This window comes from Artemia franciscana, chromosome 3 (genome assembly GCF_032884065.1).
Source record: "Artemia franciscana chromosome 3, ASM3288406v1, whole genome shotgun sequence".
Lineage (NCBI taxonomy): Eukaryota > Metazoa > Arthropoda > Branchiopoda > Anostraca > Artemiidae > Artemia > Artemia franciscana.
In genome coordinates, this window is record NC_088865.1 from 39,261,128 (window position 1) to 39,274,389 (window position 13,262).

The 13,262-nt window shown below is 31.5% G+C and overlaps 1 protein-coding gene across 1 annotated transcript; it reads left to right on the top strand.

The window, feature by feature from the left end:
* The first annotated feature begins 9,544 nt into the window (after positions 1-9,544).
* Positions 9,545-13,013, top strand: LOC136024643 (pyruvate kinase-like). The gene is given in 2 exon segments (XM_065700074.1): positions 9,545-10,965; positions 10,968-13,013. Coding segments are annotated over 2 exon segments (2,010 nt in total). The 5' UTR covers positions 9,545-9,551; the 3' UTR covers positions 11,564-13,013.
* Positions 13,014-13,262: the final 249 nt, after the last annotated feature.

The window sequence follows — 13,262 nt, forward strand, 5'->3', positions numbered from 1 at the left end:
AACACGTCATTTGTGTCCCGGTGTCCCGGTCTGTAGTTTCGTTAGTCGACAAACATGACGTCAGACGACAAGCAACTTCATGACGACATACAGCTCAATCCTTATAATGACATCAGTCGACAAACATGACGTCAGTCGACACACAAACATGACGTCAGTCGACAGACAGACAAACAACTTATTTTTATATATATATATATATATATATATATATATATATATATATATATATATATATATATCTATATATATAAAAATAAGTTGTCTGTCTGTGGATGGATGGATCAGGTGACGTCACCTGAAAAAACTGGATCAGGTGACGTCAAAACTGAAAAAACTAAAAAAAGGCAAAAACTACAAAAAAAACTAAAAACTAATAAAAAAAACTAAAAAAGCTAAAAAACTAAAAAAACTAAAAAAGGCAAAAACTACAAAAAAACTAAAAACTAATAAAAAAGCTAAAAAACTAAAAAAACTAAAAAAAGGCAAAAACTACAAAAAAAACTAAAAACTAATAAAAAAAATAAAAAAGCTAAAAAACTAAAAAAACTAAAAAAACTAAAAAAACTAAAAAAAGGTAAAAAACTAAAAAAACTAAAAAAACTTAAAACTAAAAAAAACTAAAAAAAAGGAAAAAACTGAAAAATAAGCTAAAATAAAGGTAAAAACCAATAAAAAACTAAAAAAAAAACTGAAAAAACTAAAAAAAGGCAAAAACTACAAAAAAACTAAAAACTAATAAAAAAAAGTAAAAAAGCTAAAAAACAAAAAAACTAAAAAAAAACTAAAAAAAGGTAAAAAACTAAAAAAAATAAAAAATAAAAAAAACTAAAAAAAAGGAAAAAACTGAAAAATAAGCTAAAATAAAGGTAAAAACCAATAAAAAACTAAAAAGAAAAAAAGGAAAAAACTAAAAAAAATTTTCATCTAAAAAACTAAAAAAGGTAAAAACTAAAAGAACTAAAAAAGAAAAAAATAAATGACGACACTCAAAGAGAAAGCGACCAGGACAAAAGGAATGTTCGATTAGCAATCAACAAAGCACCGGGACACAGGGAGTATAAATGACGACCAGGACATAAGTAAAAAAAAAATAAAAAAACTAAAAAAAAGGTAAAAACTACAAAAAAACTAAAAAGAAAAAAAAACTAAAAACTAATAAAAAAACTAAAAAATCTAAAAATCTAAATAAACTAAAAAAGAAAAAAAAAGGAAAAAAATAAAGGAGAAAAACAAAACTTAAAAAAAGGCAAAAACTACAAAAAAACTAAAAACTAATAAAAAAAAGTAAAAAAGCTAAAAAACTAAAAAAACTAAAAAAAACTAAAAAAAGGTAAAAAACTAAAAAAAATAAAAAATAAAAAAAAAATAAAAAAAGGAAAAAACTGAAAAATAAGCTAAAATAAAGGTAAAAACCAATAAAAAACTAAAAAGAAAAAAAGGAAAAAACTAAAAAAAACTAAAAAAGGTAAAAACTAAAAGAACTAAAAAAGAAAAAAATAAATGACGACACTCAAAGAGAAAGCGACCAGGACAAAAGGAATGTTCGATTAGCAATCAACAAAGCACCGGGACACAGGGAGTATAAATGACGACCAGGACATAAGTAAAAAAAAAACTAACAAAACTAAAAAGAAGGTAAAAACTACAAAAAAACTAAAAAGAAAAAAAAACTAAAAACTAATAAAAAAACTAAAAAATCTAAAAATCTAAATAAACTAAAAAAGAAAAAAAAAGGAAAAAAATAAAGGAGAAAAACAAAACTAAAAAACGAATGTATATACAGACCGGGACACCGGGATACAAATGACGACCGGGACACAGGGAATATAAATGACGACCGGGACACAGGGACACAACTACAACGGGGACACCGGGGGAAACAGGGGGATATAAATGACGACCGGGACACCGGGACAGGGAATGGTCGATTAGCAATCACCATCAACAAAGCTCAAGGGCAATCATTAGAATCATGAGGTATAGATCTGAATACAGATTGTTTTCCCATGGACCATTATATGTTGCATGTTCAAGAGTCGGTAAACCTGACAATCTATTTATATGCAAAGACAATGGGACAGCAAAGAATGTTGTATATTCGCAAGTTTTACGTAGTTAAAACCATATATATATATATATATATATATATATATCTATATTCACAGGTGGGACATAGGGACACAACTACAATGGCGCGTAACTATTATGGCGCGTAACGACTTACGCGCGCGGGGGGGCTTGGGGGGGCGCGAAGCGCCCCACCAACTAGGTGTTGGGGTGGCGTTACGCGCCATATTAGTTACGCGCCATTGTAGTTGTGTCCCTATGTCCCACCTGTGAATATAGATATATATATATATATATATATATATATATATATATATATATATATATATATATATATATATATATATATATATGTGTTTTTAACTACGTAAAGCTTGCGAATATACAACATTCTTTGCTGTCCCATTGTCTGTGCATATAAATAGATTGTCAGGTTTACCGACTCTTGAACATGCAACATATAATGGTCCATGGGAAAACAATCCGTATTCAGATCTATACCTCATGATTCTAATGATGGCCCTTGAACTTTGTTTATGGTGATTGCTAATCGACCATTCCCTGAGTCGCCATCGTCATTTATATATCCCCCTGTGCACCCCGGCGTCCCCTTTGTAGTTATGTCCCTGTGTCCCGGTCGTCATTTATATTCCCTGTGTCCCGGTCGTCATTTGTGTCCCGGTGTTCCAGTCTGTGATTTCTCTTTGAGTGTCCCGGGCGTCATTTATATTCCTTGTGTCCCGGTTTCCCGGTCGTCATTTATATCCCCCTGTGCCCCCCGGCGTCCCCATTGTAGTTGTGTCCCTGTGTCCCGGTCGTCATTTATATTCCCTGTGTCCCGGTCGTCATTTGTATCCCGGTGTCCCGGTCTGTATATACATTCGTTTTTTAGTTTTGTTTTTCTCCTTTATTTTTTTCCTTTTTTCTTTTTTTTCTTTTTTAGTTTATTTAGATTTTTAGATTTTTTAGTTTTTTTATTAGTTTTTAGTTTTTTTGTAGTTTTTACCATTTTTTTAGTTTTTTTAGTTTTTTTTTACTTATGTCCTGGTCGTCATTTATACTCCCTGTGTCCCGGTCGTCATTTGTGTCTCGGTGCTTTGTTGATTGCTAATTTATATTATATTTATATTTATATGTTTTATATTTATTAATATTTTTTTAGTTTTCTTTTTCTCTTATTTTTCAGTTTTTTCCTTTTTTTTAGTTTTTTCTTTTTTAGTTTTTAGTTTTTTTTTGTTTTTTACCTTTTTTTAGTTTTTTTTAGTTTTTTTAGTTTTTTAGCTTTTTTAGTTTTTTTATTAGTTTTTAGTTTTTTTTTAGTTTTTGCCTTTTTTTTGGTTTTTTCTTTTTTTTTTAGTTTTTAGTTTTTTACCTTTTTTTAGTTTTTTTTAGTTTTTTAGCTTTTTTAGTTTTTTTCTTTTTAGTTTTTTTTGTAGTTTTTACCTTTTTTAGTTTTTTTTCTTCTTTTGTATTAGTGTGAAATAATTCAGACGTCATATGCGGACAAAAACGACGTCACTCGACAGACAGACAGACAGACATAACCCACAAACAACTTATTTTTATATATATTTATTCATATTTTTTTAGTTTTCTTTTTCTCTTTTATTTTTCAGTTTTTTCCTTTTTTTTAGTTTTTTTCTTTTTTAGTTTTTATTTTTTTTTTAGTTTTTTACCTTTTTTTAGTTTTTTTTAGTTTTTTTAGTTTTTTAGCTTTTTTAGTTTTTTTATTAGTTTTTATTTTTTTTGTAGTTTTTGCCTTTTTTTATTTTTTTTCAGTTTTTTTTAGTTATTAGATTTTTACCTTTTTTTAGTTTTTTTAGTTTTTTAGCTTTTTTAGTTTTTTTTTTCTTTTTAGTTTTTTTTGTAGTTTTTACCTTTTTTAGTTTTTTTCTTCTTTTGTATTAGTGTGAAATAATTCAGACGTCATATGCGGACAAACATGACGTCACCTGATCCACACACAGATCCACACACAGACAACTTATTTTTATATATATAGATATATATATATCTATATATATAAAAATAAGTTGTCTGTCTGTGGATGGGTCAGGTGACGTCACCTGAAAAAACTGGATCAGGTGACGTCAAAACTGAAAAAACTAAAAAAGGCAAAAACTACAAAAAAAACTAAAAACTAATAAAAAAAATAAAAAAGCTAAAAAACTAAAAAAACTAAAAAAAGGCAAAAACTACAAAAAAAAACTAAAAACTAATAAAAAAGCTACAAAACTAAAAAAACTAAAAAAAGGCAAAAACTACAAAAAAACTAAAAACTAATAAAAAAAATAAAAAAGCTAAAAAACTAAAAAAACTAAAAAAACTAAAAAAAGATAAAAAACTAAAAAAACTAAAAACTAAAAAAAACTAAAAAAAAAGGAAAAAACTGAAAAATAAGCTAAAATAAAGGTAAAAACCAATAAAAAACTAAAAAAAAACTGAAAAAACTAAAAAAGGCAAAAACTACAAAAAAAACTAAAAACTAATAAAAATAGTAAAAAAGCTAAAAAACTAAAAAAACTAAAAAAACTAAAAAAAGGTAAAAAACTAAAAAAACTAAAAAATAAAAAAAAATAAAAAAAAGGAAAAAACTGAAAAATAAGCTAAAATAAAGGTAAAAACCAATAAAAAACTAAAAAGAAAAAAAGGAAAAAACTAAAAAAAATTTTCATCTAAAAAACTAAAAAAAACTAAAAAAGGTAAAAACTAAAAGAAGACCAGGACATAAGTAAAAAAAACAAACTATCTATATATATAAAAATAAGTTGTCTGTGGATCTGTGGATCGTGGATCAGGTGACGTCACCTGAAAAAACTGGATCAGGTGACGTCAAAACTGAAAAAACTAAAAAAAGGCAAAAACTACAAAAAAAACTAAAAACTAATAAAAAAAATAAAACAGCTAAAAAACTAAAAGAACTAAAAAAAGGCAAAAACTACAAAAAAAACTAAAAACTAATAAAAAAGCTAAAAAACTAAAAAAACTAAAAAAAAGGCAAAAACTACAAAAAAACTAAAAACTAATAAAAAAAATAAAAAAGCTAAAAAACTAAAAAAACTAAAAAAACTAAAAAAAGTAAAAAACTAAAAAAACTAAAAACTAAAAAAAACTAAAAAAAAGGAAAAAACTGAAAAATAAGCTAAAATAAAGGTAAAAACCAATAAAAAACTAAAAAAAAACTGAAAAAACTAAAAAAAGGCAAAAACTACAAAAAAACTAAAAACTAATAAAAAAAGTAAAAAAGCTAAAAAACTAAAAAAACTAAAAAAACTAAAAAAACTAAAAAATCTAAAAATCTAAATAAACTAAAAAAGAAAAAAAAAGGAAAAAAATAAAGGAGAAAAACAAAACTAAAAACGAATGTATATACAGACCGGTACACCGGGATACAAATGACGACCGGGACACAGGGAATATAAATGACGACCGGGACACAGGGACACAACTACAACGGGGACACCGGGGGAAACAGGGGGATATAAATGACGACCGGGACAAAAAAACTAAAAAGAAAAAAAAACTAAAAACTAATAAAAAAACTAAAAAATCTAAAAATCTAAGTAAGCTAAAAAAGAAAAAAAAAGGAAAAAAATAAAGGAGAAAAACAAAACTAAAAAACGAATGTATATACAGACCGGGACACCGGGATACAAATGACGACCGGGACACAGGGAATATAAATGACGACCGGGACACAGGGACACAACTACAACGGGGACACCGGGGGAAACAGGGGGATGTAAATGACGACCGGGACACCGGGACAGGGAATGGTCGATTAGCAATCACCATCAACAAAGCTCAAGGGCAATCATTAGAATCATGAGGTATAGATCTGAATAGATCTGAAAAGTTTTACGTAGTTAAAACCATATATATATATATATATATATATATATATATATATATATATATATATATATATATATATATATATATATATATATATCTATATTCACAGGTGGGACATAGGGACACAACTACAATGGCGCGTAACTATTATGGCGCGTAACGACTTACGCGCGCGGGGGGGCTTGGGGGGGGGCGCGAAGCGCCCCCACCAACTAGGTGTTGGGGTGGCGCGAAGCGCCACCCCAACAGCTAGTATATATATATATATATATATATATATATATATATATATATATATATATATATATAGTTGTATGTATTTTTGTGTCATGGGTTTGCATATGACCTCTGAAAAATAAAGAAGAAAAAGAAAACTGAAAAAAGAAAAAAAGGGTAAAAAACGAAAGACGAAATCCGTTGATTGTTGAACGGAAGTCATGGCCAATTGACGAAAAAAGCCAAGACAAATTGTCCAGGTTAATTTTACCCCTTGGATGGCCGTTGTTACTGTATATATATATATATATATATATATATATATATATATATATATATATATATATATATATATATATATATAAGTTGTATGTATTTTTGTGTCATGGGTTTGCATATGACCTCTGAAAAATAAATGTTGAACGGAAGTCATGGCCAATTGACGAAAAAAGCCAAGACAAATTGTCCAGGTTAATTTTACCCCTTGGATGGCCGTTGTTACTGTATATATATATATATATATATATATATATATATATATATATATATATATATATATATATATATATATATATATATAGTTGTATGTATTTTTGTGTCATGGGTTTGCATATGACCTCTGAAAAATAAAGAAGAAAAAGAAAACTGAAAAAAGAAAAAAAGGGTAAAAAACGAAAGAAAACTTAAAAGAAAAAAAAGAAAAAAAAGAAAAATAAATTAAAAAAAGAAAAAACCTAAAAAGAAAAAATCTAAAAAAAAATACAAAAATTAAAAAAGGTAAAAAACTAAAAAGAAAAAAAGCTAAAAAAACTAAAAAAGCTAAAAAACTAAAAAAAACTAAAAAGAAAAAATCAAGAAAGAAGAGAAAAAATATTTATATATATATATATAAATAAAAAAGCTAAATAAAAAAACTAAAAAAAAGAAAAAAAAAATAAAACTAAAAAATAATAAAACTAAAAAATAATAAAAAAAATAAAAAAGAGAATAAAAAACAAAAAAGACAAAAACTAAAGAAAAAGAAATAAAAAATAAAAAACTAAACAAAAAGTAAAAAAGAAACAAAATAAAAAATGAAAAAAACTTTTGAATAATGAGTATTCAAAAAAATTGAGGCTCTTTTAACTTTATTAATTTGTTTGAAATGTAAAAAACTGGGAATTGCACAAATATTTCAATACATTTTGACAACAGATTAAATTAATTCGAAAACCTTAAAACAGATACTCAAAAGTTTAAGGTTTATTATAAATTGTTGAGCTTTAGCATGCTTGGCACGTAAAGATTTTTCTTAGTGTCAATGTTAGAATGAACATTGACAAATTGAAAAACATTGAGAAAGATAGAATGTTACCAAAAAGCAAAACCAGGCTTGCAGCTCAAAGAGAAAGGGCCAGACTAGGAACGTGCAATTTACGTCAACGAAGGCGTGTCGAGGAGCTACTAGAGCAACGCGAAACCAGACTTGCACTTGACAGAGAAAGTAAAAAAAGAAGGCGTTTCGAGGAATCACCAAAGCAACGCTTAACCAGACTTACTGCTGAAAGAGAAAGTAAAAAAGAAGGCGTAACGAGGAATCAGAAGAGCAATGTGAAAACATGCTTGTGGCCTTCAGAGATAATGCCAAAAGAAAGCGTGCCGAGGAATCACAAGAGCAACGTGAAAATTATCGCCTGTTATTCAGGTTAAGCCCATTCGATGATTATAGCTTAAGTAGATGTGTTCAAATCGGGACTATGTCTAAATTTTGTCCGTATTGCAAAAAGATTGATCATTATGACGTCATGTATGTATTTTGAGTATTTCTATATGACGTCATTATAGGAATCAAACAGGCTTGCGGGTCAAAGAGATAATGCCAAACAAGAGCAACTTAAAAACAGGGCTGTGGCTAAAAGATAAAGTAACAAAAGAAAGTATGCCGAGGAATCACAAGAGCAACGTGAAAACAGGCTTGTAGCTCAAAGAAAAGTTACCAAAAAAATCGTGCCGAGGAAAAAATTGTTTAAAATGTAAAAAACTGGTAGTTGCACAAACATTTCAATATATTTTGATAATGGATTAAAGTAATTCGAAAACCTTAAAACAGAAACCCAAAAGTTTGAGGTTTATTAGAATGAATTTACATCAACAAAGGCGTGTCGAGGAACCACGAGAGCAACGCAAATGTATACCAAGTAATCACAAGAGCAACCTGAAAACAGGTTTTAGGCTCAAAGAGAAATTACCGAAAAAATTCATGCCGAGGAATCACAAGAACAACGTGAAAACATGCTTAAGGCTCAAAAAGAAAATGCCAAAGGAAAGTATGCCGAGGAATCACAATAACAACGTGAAAACAGGATTGCGGCCTCAAAGAGATAATGCCAAAGGAAAGCGTGCCGAGGAATCACAAGAGCAACGTCAAAATTATCGCCTGGCATTCAGGTACAGCCCAGTCGATGATTATAGCTTGAGTAGATGTATTCAAATCGGGACTATGTCTAAAATTTGTACTTATTGCAAGGCCTCGAAATTTAATGGAGAAACAATGGAAATGTGTTGCACCTCAGGAAAAGTTAAACTTCCTAAGCTGGCTTCACCACTAGAGCCATTGAAGACTTTAAGATGTTACAGACTAGAAGACCGGGACACACATGACGACTGGGACACCGGGACACAGGGACACAACTACAACAGGGACGCAGTATGGGCAAAGGGGGGATATATAAATGACGACGGGGACACAGGGAATATTTGATTAGTAATCACCATCAACAAAGCTTAAGGGCAATCATTACGAAAATGCGGTATAGATCTGAATACGGATTCTTTTCCCATGGACAATTATATGCTGAATGTTCAAGAGTCGGTAAGCCGGAAAATCTATTTATATGCACAGAAAATGGGACAGCAAAGAATGGTGTAAATTTGCAAGTTTTACGCAGTTAAAAACATTTATATATTTATCCATCTATATTCACAGGTGGAACACAGTGACACAACTACAATGGTGCGTAACTAATATGGCGTGTAACGACTTACGCGCGAGGGGGGCTTGGGGGGTGCAAAGCGCTCCCCTCCCCCCAACTAGGTGTTGGTGTGGCGTGAAGCGCCACACCAACAGCTAGTAGTTATATAAAAAATAGTATTTCCTTTAAAGTTTTAACAAAGAAATCTGATGGGTGAATTGAAAATAAAGTAATTCTTGAAAATGATAAATAAAATAATTTTATTTTATGGATCAATAAAATTATCTTGAAAACTACAAAAATATTTATGGTGTCTGAGCATTAATTTCAGTTTTTTAGATAAAACTTCAAAAATGCCTGAAAAATTCTAAAATTAGTTTTCATTTTTAATAGGATCCTGAAACTTGACATGTGGTTTTTTGTGTATTAACAAGTAACATGGTGTTATCTGATTCACAAATGATTAATAGTTTCATCACTGGTATTTCAGTTATATGTGCTGGAATAACAATCTGGTGGACAGTAAGAAAAAATAGAATATTAAAAACAGACACAAAATATTGTAGGAATCTTCATCATAATAGGAAGTGTGAGGTGAAACGAGCTAATGAGGATGAGACTACTCAGCTAATGATCCAGCTAGGGACAAAAAAGTATATTCAAATAAAAAAAAGAGTATATCCCTCCATAGAGTATATTCAAATAATACAAGATCTTGAAACAACTGCACCAGAGTTACCAATTCAAACACCGCAAAGCACTGAAGTTGAACTATATATCCGAGATGAGAATGAATCCAATTTTCCGGACGAATCCCAGCCTGAATCATTACTCCCTAAAACTGAATATCGAGAAACCGCTCAAGTTAGTGGCGCTGAGTGCACTGAAAAAGGTCTTGCAGATGGTATATATAAGGTGCAATCTAGTAATACAACTAACATTGAATATTTAGCTGGTTTGGACTTTAAGCAAAATCCAAACTTTTTGCGGCTTTCTCGTATTATTTGCACTATTGGTCCCTCGTCTGCAAATATTGAAATACTTGAAAAGATGATTGAAGCTGGTATGGACGTAGCACGTCTAAATTTTTCCCATGGCTCTTACGAATATCATGCAAATATAATCACATTAATTCGTCAAGCTGTCGTTAATATAAGAGCAAGAAGTATTGTAGCATCTACGTGTATAGTACCTGTGGCAATAGCACTTGATACTAAAGGTCCAGAAATCAGGACTGGTATTTTGGAGGGGGGTGCAACATGTGAAGTAGAACTGGTAAAAGGACGTGAGATCCAAATCACAATTGACAAAGCATTTGTTGAAAAGTGTTCTGCGCAAGTTGTTTACGTTGATTATGTAAAAATCACCGAGGTGGTTCAAGTGGGTTCAAAAATTTTTATAGATGATGGGCTTATTTCTTTGGTGGTCAAAAGAATTAAGAAAAAACAACTTATCTGCAGTATTGAAAATGGAGGTACCTTGGGAAGTAGGAAAGGAGTAAACCTACCAGGAACTCGGGTAGACTTGCCAGCTGTATCTGAGAAAGACAGAGAAGATCTTCTTTTTGGTGTTGAACAAGGAGTTGACGTTGTTTTTGCCAGCTTCATAAGAAATGCTGATGGTGTCAGACAAATTAGGAGTATTTTAGGCGAAAAGGGTAAAAATATCCTTATTATTTCTAAGATAGAAAATCATCAAGGTTTGGAAAATTTAGATGAAATTATTGCAGAATCCGATGGTATTATGGTAGCACGGGGAGATCTTGGCATAGAAATTCCAGCAGAAAAGGTATTTGTTGCCCAAAAAGCGATGATAGCACGTTGCAATATTGCTGGAAAGCCTGTCATTTGTGCTACTCAAATGTTTGGATCTATGATAAAAAGCCGCGCCCTACTCGAGCTGAGGCTTCTGATGTTGCAAATGCGATCCTTGATGGGGCTGATTGTGTTATGCTTTCTGGTGAAACAGCAAAAGGAAATTATCCTACTGAATGTGTTGAAACTATGGCCAGTATTTTAAAAGAAGCTGAAGCTGTTGTACGGTATAGACAAATGTTTAGTGACTTAATAGGCTTGCTAAAATATCCAACAGATCATGTGAATACATTGGCAATTGCTGCTGTTAATGCTGCTTATGCGTGCAAGGCGTCGGCAATAATCGTGCTTACAAGCACTGGCATATCGGCCCAAATTATTGCAAAGTTTAGGCCTGTTTGTCCTGTTGTAGCAGTTACAAAGTCCATTCAAGCTGGTCGTCAGTGTCTTCTATGGAGAGGTATTGTGCCTTTCCATTATTTGGACGAGCATAATCCTGATTGGTTGAAAGACGTAGATTCAAGAGTCCAAAATGCCATTGAATATGGTAAGCGTCGTCGATTCATTAGGTCAAGAGACTCTGTCATCCTTGTTATGGGGTGCCATCGCGGATCGGGTTTTACCAATACTATTAAGGTTATGGCAGTTGAAGACTAAGATAGAGTCTTATGTTCTATTTAGGCTATATCTGACTATTATTCCGTTTTTAGATGGAACCCATAGAATATCGAACATATTTATTGAATTTAATGTAAAAAAAAAAAACTACTACAATTATCTCGATATACAGAGTATTTTTACATTATAACAAAACATCGAATGGCGGCTCGAAAAAAAAAACGATAACTTGACGACTTTCAAGGGGACAAGAATTTCCAGAGAAATTGCTTACGGATTGTTCAGGGTACTCGGCTGACTGACCGTATTTCAAACATTAGGTTGAACGAAAAATGTGTTTCAATCACGCTTTCTAGGGCTATAATGAAAAAAAAGGCTGAGATGGCTAAGGCATGTTCTGCGGATGAAGGATGACAGATTGCCTAAGATTGTCCTTTTTGGCCAACCGTCTAGGGCTAGACGGAAAGCAAGTCATCCTCGTCTGGGGTGGGAGGATGTCATATAGAAAGATTTAAAGGAAATGGGAACTTCCTGGGAGGTGTAAAGAGGGAGGCTTTGAATAGATTGGGATGGAGGAGGAGCGTACGTAGCTGTGTTGGCCTCAGGCGGCTTGGTGCTCCGGCGAGTTGTTAATAGCAGTAGTACAGCAATTTCACTTAATTATATGTGGGACTTGTTTGACTAACTATAGCCTCTGGGTCTAAAAATAACAGCAAATTTTTTATCTATTATGCCAACTTTTTAAGCCACTAGATGGCTGTTTAAAAAAAAAACTCGCACAAAATGCGTATAAGGGGAATAAACATACCAAGTATACTGTTGATAAAAAACAGTTTCATCCAGTCTCTTATCCAACAGTAAACAGAGTCGTGCAAGTTAAGGTAAATACTATCACATATAACTTATTACCCTTGTCAGTAAAAAGTACAACAGGATTTTTCAGGAAGTGAGCCAGGCAAATTTAATTTGTCTGCCTGACTTATTTAATTAAATAACAAGTTTGATGCTGTAACCAACGAATTCATAGCTTACTAAGAGCTAAAATACTCCTGGGAAATGAAGGATATTACATTATACTTTTTGATTGGAACGTCCCCTCCGTATAAAAAGTAAGGATACCTGTTATATCCGCGGTGCTGCCCAAGAAGGAAGCAAACAGGCCACTTCAAGGTTAGAGCAGATTATCTCTTAAATTTTTGTTATAAGTGAGACACATCAAGCTTGGATTTAAGCTATTGATGAACAGTCCCTTTTCAATTGCATTAGAAAAACCAGCCTCCATTAAACCCTTCACGTTATACTAGTACGGAGCTCCGTCATCGTTTCGAAAGTACTCTTCTTTTTACCTTTGTTCTCTAAAGGAGCTGAAAAAAAAATTGTAAATTTTCCAGGTTTCCATGAGAGGCTGTAGGCCTGTCGAGGGGTAAATTTTTTGAGGAGGGGTATTTTGTTGAAAAGATGGGTTTTTATGCTTATATCACGATAAAAGGCAATCCCAAAGACGAACCTCCTATACCCTGTATTCAGTCACACAAAAGAGCATTTTCACTGTGTGACGGTCAACTTACCAAGACAGGAAGACGTGGGTCGCAAAATGAGTTTTAAATGCCTTCCCCTCTTAATTGTACAAATCAAGAGCAGAATTGAAAGAGGCTTTTTTTATTATTAAATGATGAAAACCAGAGTACAAACTGAAATCAATCAATCAGCCACGAAGTTGTATGTATAGACTAAAGCG